This window comes from Arabidopsis thaliana, chromosome 4, assembly GCF_000001735.4.
Source record: "Arabidopsis thaliana chromosome 4, partial sequence".
NCBI classification, from domain to species: domain Eukaryota; kingdom Viridiplantae; phylum Streptophyta; class Magnoliopsida; order Brassicales; family Brassicaceae; genus Arabidopsis; species Arabidopsis thaliana.
This window is the reverse complement of record NC_003075.7, coordinates 11,752,204-11,769,592: the sequence shown is the minus strand read 5'-3', so window position 1 is coordinate 11,769,592 and position 17,389 is coordinate 11,752,204. Positions and strand designations below refer to the sequence as shown.

General features: G+C 35.2%; 9 protein-coding genes and 3 long non-coding RNA genes across 16 annotated transcripts; 5 read left to right on the top strand and 7 right to left on the bottom strand.

Annotated features, from left to right (window-relative positions):
* The first annotated feature begins 1,029 nt into the window (after positions 1–1,029).
* AT4G22250 (RING/U-box superfamily protein) lies at positions 1,030–2,138 on the top strand. Its single transcript, NM_118351.3, has one exon. The coding sequence runs from the start codon at positions 1,264–1,266 to the stop codon at positions 1,906–1,908; it is 645 nt and encodes a 214-aa protein (NP_193956.2). The 5' UTR covers positions 1,030–1,263; the 3' UTR covers positions 1,909–2,138.
* Positions 2,139–2,170: 32 nt separating this feature from the next.
* On the top strand, positions 2,171–3,790 carry AT4G22240 (Plastid-lipid associated protein PAP / fibrillin family protein). The gene is made up of 3 exons (NM_118350.3): positions 2,171–2,787; positions 2,908–3,103; positions 3,189–3,790. The coding sequence occupies exons 1-3, from the start codon at positions 2,366–2,368 to the stop codon at positions 3,501–3,503; spliced, it is 933 nt and encodes a 310-aa protein (NP_193955.1). The 5' UTR covers positions 2,171–2,365; the 3' UTR covers positions 3,504–3,790.
* Positions 3,791–5,264: 1,474 nt separating this feature from the next.
* On the bottom strand, positions 5,265–5,968 carry AT4G22235 (defensin-like protein). 2 transcript variants are annotated; one of them, NM_118349.3, is made up of 2 exons: positions 5,799–5,968; positions 5,265–5,709 (listed from the first exon to the last, which is right to left on the bottom strand). In NM_118349.3, the coding sequence occupies exons 1-2, from the start codon at positions 5,866–5,868 to the stop codon at positions 5,504–5,506; spliced, it is 276 nt and encodes a 91-aa protein (NP_567657.1). In that variant the 5' UTR covers positions 5,869–5,968; the 3' UTR covers positions 5,265–5,503. The 2 variants fall into 2 exon arrangements, with proteins under 2 accessions (NP_567657.1, NP_001031696.1); NM_001036619.1 differs by having other exon boundaries at positions 5,287–5,706; positions 5,799–5,939.
* AT4G22233 lies at positions 5,343–6,364 on the top strand. 2 transcript variants are annotated; one of them, NR_142343.1, is made up of 2 exons: positions 5,343–5,679; positions 5,805–6,364. It is a non-coding gene; the product is annotated as an other RNA (long non-coding RNA). The 2 variants fall into 2 exon arrangements; NR_142344.1 differs by having other exon boundaries at positions 5,355–6,271.
* Positions 6,365–6,860: 496 nt separating this feature from the next.
* On the bottom strand, positions 6,861–7,360 carry AT4G22230 (defensin-like protein; the record flags this gene model as incomplete). 2 transcript variants are annotated; one of them, NM_179089.2, is made up of 2 exons in its annotated part: positions 6,861–7,135; positions 7,226–7,301. In NM_179089.2, 2 exons carry the CDS (start codon positions 7,299–7,301, stop codon positions 6,936–6,938), a joined length of 276 nt encoding a protein of 91 aa, NP_849420.1. In that variant the 3' UTR covers positions 6,861–6,935. The 2 variants fall into 2 exon arrangements, with proteins under 2 accessions (NP_849420.1, NP_567656.1); NM_118348.3 differs by having other exon boundaries at positions 6,905–7,138; positions 7,226–7,360.
* A 1,175-nt stretch (positions 7,361–8,535) lies between these two features.
* Positions 8,536–10,490, top strand: ISU1 (SufE/NifU family protein). The gene is made up of 3 exons (NM_118347.3): positions 8,536–9,009; positions 9,398–9,452; positions 9,999–10,490. Exons 1-3 carry the CDS (start codon positions 8,712–8,714, stop codon positions 10,147–10,149), a joined length of 504 nt encoding a protein of 167 aa, NP_193953.1. The 5' UTR covers positions 8,536–8,711; the 3' UTR covers positions 10,150–10,490.
* Positions 10,491–10,494: 4 nt separating this feature from the next.
* Positions 10,495–11,015, bottom strand: AT4G22217 (defensin-like protein). Its single transcript, NM_118346.3, has 2 exons — positions 10,893–11,015; positions 10,495–10,814 (listed from the first exon to the last, which is right to left on the bottom strand). The coding sequence occupies exons 1-2, from the start codon at positions 10,966–10,968 to the stop codon at positions 10,627–10,629; spliced, it is 264 nt and encodes an 87-aa protein (NP_567655.1). The 5' UTR covers positions 10,969–11,015; the 3' UTR covers positions 10,495–10,626.
* A 654-nt stretch (positions 11,016–11,669) lies between these two features.
* AT4G07055 lies at positions 11,670–12,223 on the top strand. Its single transcript, NR_142084.1, has one exon. It is a non-coding gene; the product is annotated as an other RNA (long non-coding RNA).
* Positions 11,919–12,153, bottom strand: AT4G07060. The gene has a single exon (NR_142085.1). It is a non-coding gene; the product is annotated as an other RNA (long non-coding RNA).
* A 1,099-nt stretch (positions 12,224–13,322) lies between the features above and the next one.
* AT4G22214 (Defensin-like (DEFL) family protein) lies at positions 13,323–14,681 on the bottom strand. The gene is made up of 2 exons (NM_118345.4): positions 14,157–14,681; positions 13,323–14,065 (listed from the first exon to the last, which is right to left on the bottom strand). Exons 1-2 carry the CDS (start codon positions 14,233–14,235, stop codon positions 13,578–13,580), a joined length of 567 nt encoding a protein of 188 aa, NP_567654.1. The 5' UTR covers positions 14,236–14,681; the 3' UTR covers positions 13,323–13,577.
* A 159-nt stretch (positions 14,682–14,840) lies between these two features.
* AT4G22212 (defensin-like protein) lies at positions 14,841–15,751 on the bottom strand. The gene is made up of 2 exons (NM_118344.3): positions 15,499–15,751; positions 14,841–15,377 (listed from the first exon to the last, which is right to left on the bottom strand). The coding sequence occupies exons 1-2, from the start codon at positions 15,572–15,574 to the stop codon at positions 15,187–15,189; spliced, it is 267 nt and encodes an 88-aa protein (NP_567653.1). The 5' UTR covers positions 15,575–15,751; the 3' UTR covers positions 14,841–15,186.
* Positions 15,752–16,776: 1,025 nt separating this feature from the next.
* Positions 16,777–17,198, bottom strand: LCR85 (low-molecular-weight cysteine-rich 85; the record flags this gene model as incomplete). Of its 2 annotated transcripts, none has more annotated exons than NM_118343.2 (2): positions 17,050–17,198; positions 16,777–16,961 (listed from the first exon to the last, which is right to left on the bottom strand). In NM_118343.2, exons 1-2 carry the CDS (start codon positions 17,123–17,125, stop codon positions 16,777–16,779), a joined length of 261 nt encoding a protein of 86 aa, NP_567652.1. In that variant the 5' UTR covers positions 17,126–17,198. The 2 variants fall into 2 exon arrangements, with proteins under 2 accessions (NP_567652.1, NP_001329122.1); NM_001341532.1 differs by having other exon boundaries at positions 16,777–16,964; positions 17,050–17,179.
* Positions 17,199–17,389: the final 191 nt, after the last annotated feature.

Sequence of the window (17,389 nt, the reverse complement as noted above, 5' to 3'; positions counted from 1 at the left end):
CAAAGACGACGTCGTCTATGCGAACATTTCACGTGGGAAAAGCCTTGATTCATGCGCCTTCTTTAATTTTTCTTCTTTTTTTTTTTTTTTTTTTGTCTCTTCTTTGCCTTTCACTTTTTAAAATGATTTTCCGCGGGTTTAATAACAAAAATGTTTTCCCGCCAGAAAGGTTTTACCAAAAAACCATGTTCCGGTTATAGCACAGGTAAGAGAATTCATCAGTCTAGTATAATTAGCAGTAATCAAATTCGAATACTTTGATCGTCGCTTTTATTTCAGAGTTAGCGTTACATTAATAGTACCTTTATTCGATTGATGATTTGTTTAATCTTTAATAGGGTTTGAACTCCGATGGAGGACCTTTTTTGTTGGTAATATTCCCTTCGTTTCACAATATAAGTTGTTTTAACTAAAAATACGTATATTAAGAATATTTATTTTTAAAATGTTCAACCAATTATAAAAAAAACTGTAGAATATAAATAATCATAAAGTATTAAAATAATATATAATTTGCATAGAAACTTGAAAACAACTTATATTATAAAACAAAAAATTTGGTATAAAACAACTTATATTATGAAACGGAGGGAGTATAAACTTAAGTACTAATTCGATTTTGTTTCTATTCGAGACCTTGAAGACTTTTTTATTTAATTTTAAAACTAAGTCGTACAGTTACAGAAACAGCATTAAATTTTTCCTCTTAAGTAAATTTATTTTTTCTCTTTCTATCAGAAATTCAGAAGAACTAACATTATAGTTGCCCCCATTGCGTACACTGTACATCATTTCTCGGTAAATTACACATAATTATAAGTTGATTAACCTTTTAAGTTTTAAACAATGATGTAAGTAACTTATTAAAAATTGGTTTTTAAAAATTGAAAGTTATATACTCAAGTTGGAAAAATATTTTACAAATATACTCGATTCCACTACTACTGTAATTTTGTGTGGAATACCAGTCAAACAGAATCGTTATAACTGTTAAAAATTAGTAAAACTGTATAAAGTAATTTTAATTCGCGGGAAATCAATATTCGGAAGCAACTTTAACAAAAAAAATAAAGAAATGTGAAGAGAAAAAAAAAACTCTGAAAACTTCCTTTATAATGTCATCATCACTGCGAGACCCAAAGATCTAAACAGTTTCTCTCTCTCCCTCACAGGGCTCTCTCATGGCGGAGCTAATCTGTCTATTTCACTGGTGATTCTGTTTCACTATCTGAGAATTTGTTTAGAGTTTCCGTTACCGAGTCGATGATGAGTGAACTCGATCTCGGAACGAGTCAGAGGATGACGGAAACACACCGCACGACGACGACGTTTCTTGATTTGCTCCGACGACAGATGAGCGGTCACGATCTCACCAGAAGGAAACGGACGTTAAAAGAACGGTTGAGATTCAAATGCATCGGATGCTGTGGTCCAACCTGGAATCTCCGTCTAACTAACAACACCACTCTTCACAGTCCAACCTCAAGAGACGACGAAATCGAAGAGTTACAAATTGAAACCGGACTCGTTCTCGAATCGGATCATGGATCGGGTACGGGTATGAATCTCGCGACAGCGTTAGAAGCGGAGAGGTATAACCGTGGAGAATCGACGGAGGCGGAGGCAGATATGACGCCGAGGAGAGTTTCGTTGATGAGATTGTTGGAAGAGACGGCGGAGAAAATCGTTGATGACGACGGGAAAGAAACGGAGATATTAACGGCGTCTATTGGGACGTTAACGGGTAATGATTCGGTGTGTTGCGTGTGTATGGGAAGAAAGAAAGGCGCTGCGTTTATTCCATGTGGTCATACTTTTTGCAGAGTGTGCTCTAGAGAATTGTGGCTGAACCGTGGATCGTGTCCTCTTTGTAACCGTCCGATCATTGAGATACTCGATATTTTCTGAAAACGATCGGACGGCTAAAAGTTCTCGATCCACGTGAGTAAGTGAGGTGATCCCTAGATACGTTTCCAAAGTTTTAACTACGGTTTGTGTACTTTGTACGTTTCTTTTGGTTATTGAAGAAGATGATGTAAATGCAAAAAAGAATACAAGAGGTTTTTTGTTCACGAGGCCCATTTAGTCTATTCAAGCCCAGTAAACCGTTATTTTGGATTTTATCTAGCCTAAACAATGCTCGCCTCACACCGTCGAGTGGATTCTTGGCCGTTGATCTTGTCTCTCACGTGGCAGTATCGTAGTCGAATGTACATGATCTATGTGGAATAGTCGATATTATCCCTCTTGGTGTGAGTTTGGTAGTTGATGAAAGCAAAACATTTACGTAACAATGTCTATAAAATCAGTACAGGTCTATTCTTGTTCACTAGCTTCGAAATTTTAGTCGAAGAAACAAAAAAAAATGGCGACGGTACAATTGTCCACCCAATTTAGCTGCCAAACCAGAGTTTCAATCTCACCGAACTCTAAATCTATCTCCAAGCCTCCGTTTCTGGTACCGGTGACCTCAATTATTCACCGCCCGATGATCTCCACCGGAGGAATCGCTGTTTCCCCCCGTAGAGTTTTCAAAGTCCGAGCCACAGATACGGGAGAGATAGGATCAGCTCTATTGGCGGCGGAGGAAGCAATTGAAGACGTGGAAGAGACGGAGCGGCTAAAGAGATCGCTCGTGGATTCGTTGTACGGAACAGATCGAGGTTTAAGCGCATCGAGCGAAACCAGAGCTGAAATCGGAGATCTAATCACACAGCTCGAGTCTAAGAACCCTACTCCAGCTCCGACGGAAGCTCTTTTCCTTCTCAACGGCAAATGGATCCTCGCGTAAGTTTTTTTCCGGTGAAAACTTTCTCTTGTAGTCCTGTAGATAGCATCATTCGTAGGATTCTGGATTCAAATGGTAGATCTCGTGCTGCTTTTGATTTGGTTAAACCTCTTTTGCAGCTACACATCGTTCGTGAATTTGTTCCCGTTGCTATCACGAGGAATCGTACCGTTAATAAAAGTCGATGAGATCTCTCAAACCATTGATTCAGATAACTTCACCGTCCAGAACTCTGTTCGTTTCGCTGGTCCTTTAGGTACAAACTCGATTAGCACCAACGCTAAATTCGAAATCCGAAGCCCTAAACGCGTCCAGGTAAATTGACCATTCATCGACCATGATCTGATATCAACATCTTGAAACGTTTTCAGTAATGTTTTGGATTTCATTTTTCTTGCAGATTAAGTTTGAGCAAGGCGTAATTGGGACGCCTCAGCTAACGGATTCTATTGAGATACCGGAATATGTAGAGGTTCTTGGTCAAAAGATTGATCTTAACCCGATCAGAGGGTTACTTACCTCGGTGCAAGACACAGCCTCGTCTGTGGCTAGAACCATATCAAGCCAACCACCGTTGAAATTCTCTTTGCCGGCGGACAATGCGCAGTCTTGGCTACTCACGACTTATCTAGACAAAGACATTCGGATCTCTAGAGGAGACGGTGGAAGTGTCTTTGTGCTTATCAAAGAAGGAAGCCCTCTCTTGAATCCTTGAACTTGGTCAAAATATATGTCTCTCTCTTGTCGTTGTGTTAAGTGAGACAAATATATAGTGTGGTTGTAGGTTTACTTCTTAATCGTTGTTATTAACTCGATGATAAGGAATATAATGTTTTTAACTACTACAGAACATCTCGTCTATGGCCTATGAAATGTGTCTCAGATTTTCACAAAATTCAAGTGTTTTAGAATTTCATTCTCTTCTGTTTGATTTAGAAAGTAAACTATGTACCGATGCAAGAGTTACATGAGAATTATCCCGGCAACGTCGGGTCTTTCGATAAGAATCGAGATGATGACTGTCATTTTGTTGTCTAATTGGTTCACTCTGTGCTTGATGCCTATCATTTTTTTTTTGAGGGACTCAGTCACTGGAAATGGTTCTATTAGTATGGTATGGGATACTTGTTAGTATAGTACTCGAGGTTTCTAGCATATGCCATAGAGTTTCTCAATATCTGAAGCCCTATTTTGAATGTGTTTGTTCTTTCTGTAATTTATTTAGAGACCATCAGGTAAAGGAAAAACTCAATTCAGACAAGAACATAAGAAACCTAAATTGACCAAATTTCTCATATAACTGAAAGTTTGAAACTGTGTTTTGTTATGTACAGTTTGGTGGAGGGTTTGATGCGGAGAGCATGAATCAGAGCCAAAACTGAAAGTGGAGGAGACAATAATAATGATAACAATGAAGAATAATCTGTAAACTGAGTTTTATTACTTTCTTTTTCTTCTATGTCTCTCTTTATCATTGTAGCACATATTTGCTATATAGGATTTGAATGGTTGCAACGGTTAAGGCGGACAAATTCGTTTGCGGTTTGAACTGTTTTTTATTTATCATTCATATTTGTATAGGTGCGAATTTAAAAAAGAAAAAAAAAACCACTGCAGATTAACTACGGACTGTTTTTACATACAAATATAATTAGTTCGTAACGGTTTATTGCCCATTTTAAAAATAGAGCGGACTAAATCGCTGACGTATTTGTCCGCTCTAACTACCGTTAGTAATAATATAGTTTGTTGTCAAAAATACATTCTTTTGTTTAGGTTTGCAGATGATTTTTTTTATTTTCTATTACTATATTTTAGTCTTTTAGATGATAAATTCGCAATAAATTTGTAATCTGCCAAACTACTGAAAAAAGAGAAAATAATTGTGGTTTGTCTTAAAAGTCACTTGTTTTAAGACATATCATGTGCAGCCATGCAAAGTGTATCTCCCGAATCTTCTTCACTCATTAATGTTTTACAGTATTTTTATAAATTTTATCATGTTAAGTACAAAATAAAAATAAGAATGGTCCATTAGAATTACAGCATATAACAACAAGGACTAGTTCTCTTTTGTAATTTTGTAATTTTATGCAAACGTATAAAAGAAAAATAATCGTGTTTTATTTTTGGAAAGGAATTAAGTATTTCTGCCACCACCTAACAAACAGGGTCCATTTCTTGGGTCTAAAACTTTTCACGGTCAAACAAGATATACATTGATTACTATTATTGTATTCGTATTATCTAAAACACTATCATAATAATAGTAACTTTCATCATCCGACCTTCTTCGTATAATAATTTAAATAAATTTATGGATCTAAGACTAAGATGACAACCACTAAAAAAAGCAACTATAGTCCATATATATCAGACTACTTTTGGCATTTTATCAGTATATGACACCTAAAAATTACAAAAATTATAACGAACACAAACGTAACACAATACATGTCTACATCATTACGTATTTGTGTTTGAATTTTTTTTTATAAAAAAAAAACTGAAAAAGTTTAAAGTGAAGGAACAAAGAAACAAAACAACGACACAATTTAGACAGCTAGTTTTATTGCAAAAGCCAAAGCTTTATTTTGATACCCCCAAAGTAGAAGGCAAACACTCAAACATGGATGTGAGATGAAATCATAAACATGCAAATAGCAAAACACACAGACACACAAATTAAGTGACGTCGTTTTCTATCATCTGCAATCACATGCTTTCCTTTTCAGCACCGCTCTTTGCAGCATCATAATCACGGCAGCACCAACATATCCCTTGACCACCACCAACATTTAAGCATTCGCCTCCATGATACTTGCTGTCCACTGCCCTGCATGGTACATCGCAAGTAGAGATCGTGTCCGCGAGTCTACATAAACCCTTTCGTAAGTCACACTTTCCCCATCCATTCACTTCTGTATGATCCATACAAAGAGACAATATTTCATAAACATGTATTTATTTTAGATCTTTGGATCAAAATATTTTGGTCTTTTTTACGTACCTATAGGAGATATGAGGAGGATGGAGAGACAAACGACTATTGCAAATGTGCTCAGCTTTAAGCTCCCCATTACTTGCTGATCTCTTAGTTCTTCTTAGCTTCTTTCTTTTTTAGCAATAGTTAGTTGGGAGAGAGCTTAACCAAACATGCAATTTTATTGTATTCTATATGTAAACTCGCACGCTAGCAACTGCGACCCGTAATATACGGTTAGCGACTTCGATCAGATTTTACTATATATTGTTCGTTTTACTATTGCTGTAACTGGTCGTCGTTTAGGTTGTTCGTTTTACTGTCGTGTGACTAGCTGTTACGACTTCATTGACATATGTTTTCTTAAATCAAATTCTTAAAATTTATATATAGTTGTAAATTGTATAACTAATTTCACTCCGATCCGGTTCCCGAGAAGATTTTCAAATCTCAGATCTGGATGCATGGAGGAGATATTTTAAAAATAGTTGGATTATTATACTTCTTTGTAAGTCGTTCCATTCACTATTTCCTTTTAGATGCGATCAGATATTTATTATACCAACTCGAATTGTATATTACTATATTATGACAGCTAAAAAAACGTTAAACACGTATTTTGTTTAGTCAACTTTTAGATAGTAATCAACAATGCCAAAAAAAGTGGTAAATGCTAAATAAAATCAATTAGCTAAATAGAAAAACTATAGTTAATAAACTAGCTAACTACATCTACATATTGTTCTAAATTGGTGAATAAGTGTCTATACCGACGGACAAGTGTGTTTTCTCAACACATCTATTAAACTTTGTTAGGAACAAGTATTTATCAGTTTCTCCCTTAATTCAATTCTTATTTGTATAAATCATAAGACGGATAATTTAACATTTGCAAGAATTAATGTACTCGTATAAAATTCTTTTTGTTGATTTTTTCCCCTCCGATTTAGATTTCAATTAGACAAAAATAAAAAAAATAAAAAAATATGATGAATAGGTCAGGTCATAATCGGAAAACAATCCAACTTTATTTAAGACTTGACAATTCAAAACAAACAGATCTGTAGAAGGCAAACACTCAAATATAGATTTTGAGCTGAAATCATTAACATGCAAATCGCAAAACACAGACACAAAGTGACGTCGTTTTGTATCATTTGCAAATCACATGCTTTCCTTTTCAGCACCACGCTGTACATCACGGCAGCAAACACATAACCCCATACCAGTAATACCACCAACAGGTATGCATCGGCCTCCAATAAACTTGCTGTCCAATTGCTTGCATGGTTCAATACAAGTAGAGCTCTTCTCATAACTATTACATTCACCTTTATCGTAGTCACACACTTGCCTCCCATCTACTTCTGTCCAATCAATAGGAAGATACTACATTTTATAAACATGTTTTATTTTAGATCTTGGGATCAAAGACTTTGGTTTTTTTTACGTACCTGTAGGAGATATGAGGAGAATGGAGAGACAAACGACTACTGCAATAGCGACTGTGCTCAACCTTAAGCTCCCCATTAATTGCTTATTAGTTCTTAGCTTCTTTCTTTCTATTTTGTTTCCCTCTCTCTCTTTGTGATTGATTCATTTAGGCAAAAGGCGAGTTTTTAATTTATAGCTAGCACTGGACAAGTCGTTGGGATTAAAATGACGTAAGATATATGATTTTAAGACAAATCATTTTAAATAGTTAACTGAATACACCCCCGACTCTTATTGTAGATGATCAATACTATTGTATTGTGTAGATAAAGATAGATATTTAGAATCTTTCGTTTGATTTCTTCATTAAATTAGTCAACTTTTAGATACTAATCAACAATGCCAAAGAAAGTGGTAGATGCTAAATCAACGGAGACCAAGCGCTCATCATCATCATTGATTCATTTTTCCTTCAATCATATTTGTTTGTTTGTTTTTGCTTTTTATTAGTATATCTGAAACCTTTGTCCAAAAAAAAATATTATATCTGAAACCAATTGCATGCATAATGAAACTTAAATTTTTGTTTGTTTCTCGGTACCACATGTTTCACGGTATAGATGCATAATGAACTCGTGTCTTAAAATAACTTTATATTTACGAATCTATATGTACTACTTTAAAAAATACATATTAATATATTTTAAAATCCATATTTCTCAATCCTCAACTTAATTTGCTATCTAACTCGCTTCACGAGAAGCTTTCCAAATCTCAGATCTATTACTTGATCTTGCTTCCAATCCGTTCCGGTGGTGCCGTCTAAAAATAACAGACAAATATATTTGTTAATGTTGCAAAACGACTTTTCAAATGATCAAGATCAACCATTAACCAAATATATGTTTACCATAGGACAATGCACAGTCGTAGATGGCTCCTCACAACTTATCTAGACGAAGACATTCGCCTATAATGTTGTTATAGCCTATAACTTATAGGTTTAATTGTTATGATTAACTATACGTTAATGAATTAAGGTTAATTTTAAATAGACTGTTTCATCACTTGAAATTTGAGAACTTTCTATACACATACTAAATCATCATGACTATTGTTTGCGTAAAAGAAGTATGTTCCGATTCAATTGTAAACTTGAAAAGTACGATTTATGAGCGATAGGTCTTATAAACTATAACATTTGAAGGATATCAAAAATATAATTGAAAAGAAAAAGTCAACTTATCAAAATCTCAATCTAAAGTTTAGGTTAGCGTCTCAAGTTAGCTAATACTAAAAGAAAAAATCAAAGGAAAAAAAGAAAAGAAAAAAGAAATAGCAAATATCTCAGAACCATCTAAACCGTCCACGTGTCCCCTCGCTTATCTCTCTGTCTGAAACCAAACCGACTTCTTCTCACAACCCTTAAAGGAAAAGTCCGATCTCATTTCTCATTACCAAAATCAGCGGAGCAAAAGTTACTTCCGAAACCCTAAAAAAAACACGATGATGCTCAAGCAAGCTGCGAAGAAGGCCCTAGGGCTTACGTCACGTCAATCAACACCGTGGTCTGTTGGTATCCTCCGAACCTACCATGAGAACGTCATCGACCACTACGATAATCCCCGCAACGTTGGGTCTTTCGATAAGAATGATCCCAACGTTGGTACGGGACTCGTAGGAGCTCCCGCTTGTGGTGATGTGATGAAGCTTCAAATCAAGGTCGATGAGAAGACTGGTCAAATCGTTGATGCTCGCTTTAAGACTTTTGGTTGTGGTTCAGCCATCGCTTCTTCATCTGTTGGTATGTTTATATTCTAATTTCGTGTTTTGTTCGATTGAGGATTGAATTAGAGAAATTAAATGATTTCAATTAGGGATTTTGATTAGTCTTTCTCAAATGGAGAAATTAGGTTTTAAATTGATGGGTTCGTGTAGAGATTCGGTGTTCAAATTTGGGATTGGTGTCGTTAATGACAAATTAGTGCATGATTTGGTCAGTTGAGACGTTTTTATTGGTGATTCAATGCTGAATTTGTAATACTCCTAGTCTCCTAATGTTATTGAGAAAGATTTCATCTTTTTGATGCGATGTCGTCAGTTTCTGGCTTAGCTTCTATGTGGGAGCTATCTTCTCTCTGGGGATTTGTTGCTGTTATCTAATGTATGATTCATTTTTACGTTTTTTTCAGCCACTGAATGGGTGAAAGGCAAAGCTATGGAGGATGTTCTGACCATCAAAAACACGTAAGTACCGTCTGTTTCTATTCATTTTATGCAGATATTAACATAATCTGTTGTGAGTTGTTGTGTTATGCCAATCAGTGTTGTCTAATTGGTTAAACTCATTAAATGTTGATATACCAGTTACTGTGTTTCATGACTGTTATTTTGTTTTGAGGAACTTGGTCACTGGACTTTGTCTGTTGGTACAATATTGGTTGCTGGTTAGTATGCCCTGTGTTCCTATTCATGTTTTGCAGATTTTTAACATAAATATGAACACTCGTGTTATCTAATTGCTGCACTCATTGAATGTTGACATACCTGAGACGAAGTAATGTGATTATTTTGTTTAGATGAACTTAGTTACTGGATTTTGGTCAATTGGTCTGAGATTGGTTACTGGTTTGGTTTGTATGGTATTTAAGGTTTTCCAGCCTATAATGATGCAGACCTCTTGACTTCTTTTTCTTAGACAAAGTAAACATTGTGATTTCTGTCATGGAGTTTCTCAATATCTGAAGACTTACTCTGAATGTGTGCTTCTCTTTCTGTGATTTATTTTGCCAGCGAAATCGCAAAGCATCTTTCTCTCCCACCAGTCAAGCTCCACTGCAGTATGTTGGCGGAGGACGCTATCAAGGCAGCTGTGAAAGACTACAAGGAGAAGCGTGTGAAGACAAATGGTGCTGCAGCAGCAGGAGAAACCACACAGGCTTGATTCCTTTTACTAGTGTGTATACCATAATGTGTATATGATGGTGAAAACAGGGGAGAAGTAGAAGAGGATGATACATACAACCTATGGTATGTTGTAATGTTCAAGACTTAAGGAGTATTTTAGAATAAACTCTGTTCACAGAAACGTGTAAGAATGATTTTGCTTCGGCCCTGTAGTTTTTGCTGTTTTATGCACCGATGTGATGTAATGTTTTCTCTCTTCTTTGGGAGGTTTATAAATTACAACTTTGACAGACAAATTTTCAATTTTCAATTTTGACATTATAATTTTCTCTGCATGGAACTATGTGGGTGTAGCTTGACTTATCATCTCTCTGTTCCTGAATTGTCACAAAACATCCAACCTTTATTCGAAACGTTATCTCTGTTATTGGATTAAGCAGAGTACAACAAACAAAAGCAAAGCAGAGTAGAACAAAGCGATGTCGATTATATGGTTTCGGAATCACATGTTTTCTTATTGAGCACCGATACTATCATAATAGCAGCAGAAACAAGCCGTCCACACGCTCGGCCTATCCCTTGGACGGCACTTGCCATCAAAAAAAGTCTGTCCAGCCCTCGTTTTGAACTTGATGCAACTCTCCTTGCAATCACGGAAAGGAGTACAAGCACCTAATGGGAAGTCACAGCTTCCATCCACTTCTGTCGACACGAACAGCCACATACATTTATAACAAAAACTTGTGTATCTATGTAGTTAGAGATCTTGATTTTACGTACCGGTGGGAGATAGGAGGACCGATAGACAAACGACTATTGTAGCAACAACAACTGTTCTCAACCTCAAGCTCCTCATTGCTGATCTCTCTTTGTGATTTTATCAGCAAAAGGCTTTCAATTTATACGTCTCAACCAAACACATTTTCTCTTCACTACTTCTACATTATTAATATCTAATTAAGAGTCTCCACGATGTGATCCACCTCGCCTATAATTATATTTTCTAGACACAAATCAAACATTATCCATCTCGTCTACAATACTTTTTAAGTTTTAACGTGAAATATGCTCGCTATATGTCCATAACTACAGTACATATAATAAGATTATGTAACAAGACGTACCGGCATGTCACACATAGAATTTCTCACGTGTATTGAGAACCTAACTGTATAGTTAGGTTTTCATGCTTTTTCTTCTATTTCGCTTTGCGTTGAGACGATTATGAGGGATGATGTTGAAGGAACTACTTTTCCGCGACAAGTCCGTAATTAATTTATTTTTAGATTCTTATTAACAAAATCCGAAGATTTTTTCTGGGGAATTCACCAAAAAAGAATTCTAAATAATATAAATTCACAACAATATATTTTATTCAAAGTTCATATGTATAATTTTACATTGAGTTCTTTATATTAAAAAAAACATTAATTATTACTTTTAGTTCCATGTGACATACTAACTCCAAGATCAATAAAGGGTGATGAAAATGTCTTCTATAAGAATCAGGGTCAAAATTAAAAATATCTAAAAATAAAAGGTTTAGATAGCAAAGTTTTCCTGGTTCGGTCTGTTCTCTGTTCCTTTTTATCTTCTTGGCGCTTTTGAAAAATAGAAACCCGCCACTAAAGCGTCAATCTTCCACGTGTCCCACTCCAGTGCTCTGTTTCATATCTTCGGAGACGTCAATCTGACTTAGGGATGCTTCAAGTCTACCATGTGATTTATTTTTACGAAGTAAAATTGCTTACCAATGGCTGTTTCTCTTATTAACTTAAACAATTGTTCCAACATATTTGGGAAGAATGAATGTATAGAAGGTTCCCATTTCTTTCTCTCCCACCAGTCAAGCTCCATTTCAGTATGTTGGCGGAGGACGCCATCAAGGCAGCTGTGAAAGACTACAAGGAGAAGTGTGTGAAAACAAACGGTTATGCAACAGCCGGATAAACCACACAGGCTTGATTTTCTTTTAACCAATGAGTAAACCATAACGTGTATATGACGGTGAAAACAGGGGAGAAGTAGAAGAGGATACATACAACCTATGGTTTGTAATGAAACTCTGTTGACAAAAATATCCAAGAATGATTTGCTTTTGCCCTCTAGTTGTCTAATGTTCTATTGTGTTGGAATGGTTTCTCTTTCTTTTTTGGAAGATGTATAGAGATGTTAATAATGGGTTAAAACCCATTGGGTACCCAAAACCCACATAAACTTTTTGTGGGAAAAAAACATAGGCTTAAAATGGGCTGGGTATCCAAATAAATAAAGCCCATATGGGTTTATCTCATTGAGTTATGGGTACCAACAGGTTTTTTTTGGTCTTTTTTCGAGTGAATCAATATTTTCTCGTCAATTTTTTTCACATTCTTCCGCCAAAAACGAAATCCAACATTTTCCCACCAAAAAACGCGATTCAACAGTTTCTCGCCAAAACGCAATTTAACATTTTCCCGCCAAAACGACATTCAACAATTTTCCCGCCAAAAATGCGATTCGACATTTTCCCGCCAAAAACGCGATTCGACATTTTCCCCCAAAAAACGCGATTCAACATTTTTCCGCCAAAAACGTGATTCAACATTTTCCCACCAAATATATACAATATAGAATACAGAAAATAAATACAATTTAAAATATATTTGTATAACATTTGGGTACCCACGGGTAGTTCTGGATTATATGGGTTTTTCTGGGTTTTACCCACAAGTACTAAAACCCATTCGAGTTTTTTTAAATTGGAATTTTTATGGGCGGTTTTTTTATGGGTTTGGGCTGGGTTAGGTTTTTTTACCCACCACAACATCCCTAGAGATGTATCATTTTTAAAGACAAGTCTACAATTTTCAGTTTTGGTGTTTTCACATTATAACTTGCTCTCTGTTTCGATTAAGTAAATGACTAGTGTGGAATAAATACTCTTTTGAGGTCGTTGCTATTTCAAAGAGTTGAATTTGACACCCACTTGGTGTTTGATGTTCTTATTAGTTTTTAGAAAGGAAGAAAAGAATAGGAAATCTAAATTTTGAGAGTTTTACCAAATTCTTTAACAAAAATCTAAAAACCCACATTTATGAACTTTTTGAGAAACCAAAAACCAAAAATCGAAAACTCAAATCTATAATCCGAAAACCACTTAAAACCCTCAAAACTTTCATTTTTTACGTATGCGCAAGATAACACTAATTAGTTCATTAATTGTAGATAGAAAAACTTGCACGGTTAATAAATAACTTGGTAGTTGGTTGGTACACAAAATAGAAGCAATACACTCTAATATTATGGGAGAAAATCCAACTTTATTTGAAACTTGATCAATGAGGAAAAACGAGTACATACAGAAGCAAAACACTCAAATATAGATGTCGGATGTCACCAGCAATGCACACTCACACATAACAGACTAACAAACACGCACACAAAGTGTGTGTTTTTGAAATCACATGCTTTCTATTTCAGGAATCAGGATGATGCCTGCTTTTTTATATCCCGAATGCAGCAGTTGCAAGCCCCATGGATAAAGAATCCAGTTCCTCTAACAATAGGCGTGCAAAAACCACCATAATAACGGTATCTTGCTCCCGATGGGCTGTTATTTTGTTTTTGACAGGTCTCTTCGCATCTTTTAGTGGAATCATACCAAGGCCATAAATACCACAGACACATACCGATTTGCAAATTGTCACATACTTCCAGTTTCCCCTCCACTGCTTCTATTTCAGGAGGGCTGACTTTTTCCCGAACGCAGCAGTTGCAAGTCGCCGTGAGAGACACTCCCCCAGGTGGACCATTAGGCGTGCAAAAACCACCATAATATTCGGATGTTTCTGACTTAAACCTCTTACATTTCTCCTTGCAAAGTTCCTCGGATCTCGGATTGAATAACCAAAACGGACAGAAACCATATGGGACATTCTCACATTCTTCTTTCAGTTTCCCCTCCACTGCTTCTGTCCAATCCATACAAAGAGACAAACGTTTTCATAAACATGTATTCATTTTAGCTCTTTGATCAAAGATTTTTGGTATTTTTTTACGTACCTGTAGGAGATATGAGGAGGATGGAGAGACAAACGACTAGTGCAGTAACAACAACTGTGCTCAACTTTAAGCTCCCCATGACTTATCTCTCAGTTCTTCTTTTGTTGTTTCTTTTTTTTTTGTGAGTGATTGAACTAGCAAAAAAGTCTTAATTTATAGCACTCGAAGGGAAGGAGAGAAATAGCTCGAAGACGTAATTTACTTTATTTTATTTTACATTTACTATCCACTACTCCATATTTTGCATATCTAGATGTTATTTGTTTATCTATTCATTTGATGCTCTCCTTACATCACTATATATTTTTTTAAGCAAAAGAGATCATGTAACTTGATGTCAAATATCTTTATAATAATTAACAAATTTATTTTAAAAATTAACATTAATCGTGTTAGAAAGTAATGATTACTAAAAATCTCCACCAGCTCACCTATTATTATATGTTCTAGAATACTAGAACCATGAAACATTAGTTTACAGTTGGTTATTAATTTGTGTATATGGTTGAAAATTGCTAAATAAGCTCATCATATTTCCATAGCATAAATAAATATAACTTTAATATCTAAACTGAATTTTTACAATATTGAAAACAGATTTTGTATTTTTTTTCAAGAAAAAATGTTTTATACATATTCAAAAAATAAGAGACCAGGCAGCATTTACTGCTATTAGTGAAAGAAACTAAAATCACATAACTCTTAAAATCTAAACAAATTCAAAACTCAAAAAACAGAGATAGGTATTCGCACAACAAACCGCAATTATGATTATTATTATTGATAAAAATAAAACACTCTTAAATAAAATAAATTAGCTAAATACAACAAGAATAATAAAAAAATCATTTGTTAAAAACACACTCCAACTTTATTTGATACTTGACAACGCAAAACAAACAGAAGCACAACAACAAAGTACAAAGGCAAACACTCAAAACATAGGATGTGAAATGAAAGCATAAACATGCGATTAGCAAAAAACACACACATACGCACACAAAGCGGCGTCGTTTTCTATCATCTGCAATCACATGCTTTCCATTTCAGCACTGCTCCCTACATAATGGCAGCAATAACATATACTTAAACCAGGAAAGCTTGAATCTGCACATTCGCCTCCACTATAATTGCCGCCCCATGTATTGCATTGGTCATTGCAAGTAGAGCTCGAGGTACATGTACCCGCTGGAGTGTCACACACTAAACGCCCATCTACTTCTGTCCAATCCATAGAAAGATGGCAACATTTCATTAACTTGTATTTATTCTAGATCTTCTTTTCATTAAATTTGTTTTAGTTTAGATCTTGGGATATCAAAGATTTTGGTTGTTTAAGTACCTGTAGGAGATATGAGGAGGATGGAGAGACAAGCCACTACTGCAATAACAACTGTGCTCACCCTTAAGCTTCCCATTGCTGATCAGTTCGTCTTTCTTTCTCGCTTTGTGATTTATTTAGGGAAGGAGTCTGAATTTATAGCACTCCAAGGGAAAGGGCATCTAGATGTTACTCTTTTTTTTTTGTAAGAAAAAACCACTATGCAATTTTATATATTGGAATGGGTACATAGATCAAAATACTTTATGTCAAATTGTCAATATCTTTACAATAAAATGATTATCCAAGTTTACCTTTTTTAGTAATTTAAAACTTTCCACGCGTAAGAGAATAATAATTGTTAAAATATTTCCACTAATCCAGGCATCCACTCACCTACCTATTATTTGGTCTATAGTATTGAAATATACTCACTAACTGTATGTCGATAGCATCAATAAAATATTTTTATTATATAATATATGTAACGAGACCTGCATTTGATCTAAAATAATGTAATATACTCACCATCACATGTCGATAGCATCAATAAAATATTTTTATTATATAATATATGTAACGAGACCCTCATGTTAAATATTTCAATAATACATTTATTTACCAAAAGTAAAAATACTATATGGGATTCAAGAAAATACTACATAAACCAATATTTTTAAACCTGATTCGAGCGTTAAGTTGGACTATCTTCTAAATCACCAGATCATTGGGTCAACCTGATTCAACCACGATTAAAATCTTCGATGAACAAGTGACCCTTAGCTATCTGTTTCCTCGTCACTCCCTTCATCTTGACAGGGCTTATTACTCCTGTGGGGCTTACTACCTTTTTGGTCTCTACTAGTTGGGCTTCTAACCGTCTTTTGTGAATTTGTGGGTTTTGTTTCTAGAGTGGACATTTGTAAGACTTTAGTTAGCTTACTAGTAACCTTTTTAACTTTTGTTGTATGTTCAAACAAGTAACCCCTTTTTAACTAATATGCATCAAACTTTATGAAAACAAAAACATGTACATTAGTGTTTAACACAAAGAAAAAGAGAAAAAAAAATCTAAAAACATTGGTTAGCTAAATACAACAAGAACTAACAAAAACGTTTGTCAACGGAAACACTCCAACTTTATTGGAGACTTGACAACGCAAAACAAACAGAAGCACAACAGAGTACAAGGCAAAACACTCAAAACATATGATGTGATGAAATGAAAGCATAAACATGCAAATAGCAAAACACACACACTCACACACACAAAGCGACGTCGTTTTCTAGCATCTGCAATCACATGCTTTCCATTTCAGCACTGCTCTCTACATTATGGCAGCAATAACAGACACTTAAACCAGGAAAACGAGCATCTGAGCATTCGCCTCCAGTAAAATTGCGGCCCAATGAATTGCATTGTGTATTGCAAGAGAACAACATACTACATAAACCCGCTGCGCTGTCACACACTCTACGCCCATCTACTTGTGTCCAGTCCATATATAGAAAGATGCAACATTTCATTAACATGTATTTATTCTAAATCTTCTTTTAACTAAATTTACGTACCTGTAGGAGACATGAGGAGGATGGAGAGACATACAACTACTGCAACAGCAAATGTGCTCACTCTTAAGCTCCCCATTGCTGATTTCTCAGTTCTTTTTTTTTTAAAACACTAGATATCTCTCAATTCTTCTTTCTTTTTTCCGCTTTGTGATTTATTTAGCGAAGGAGTCTGAATTTATAGCACTGAAGGGAAAATGAGAGGCTCAAACATGTAACTTTATTTTATTTTATTTATTTATGTTATTTGTATTTATTTTTAAAGAAAACATCACTATGCAATTTTATATTGGAACTAGGATTTAACCCGTGGTATACCACGGAGCAAATATTTTATTTATAT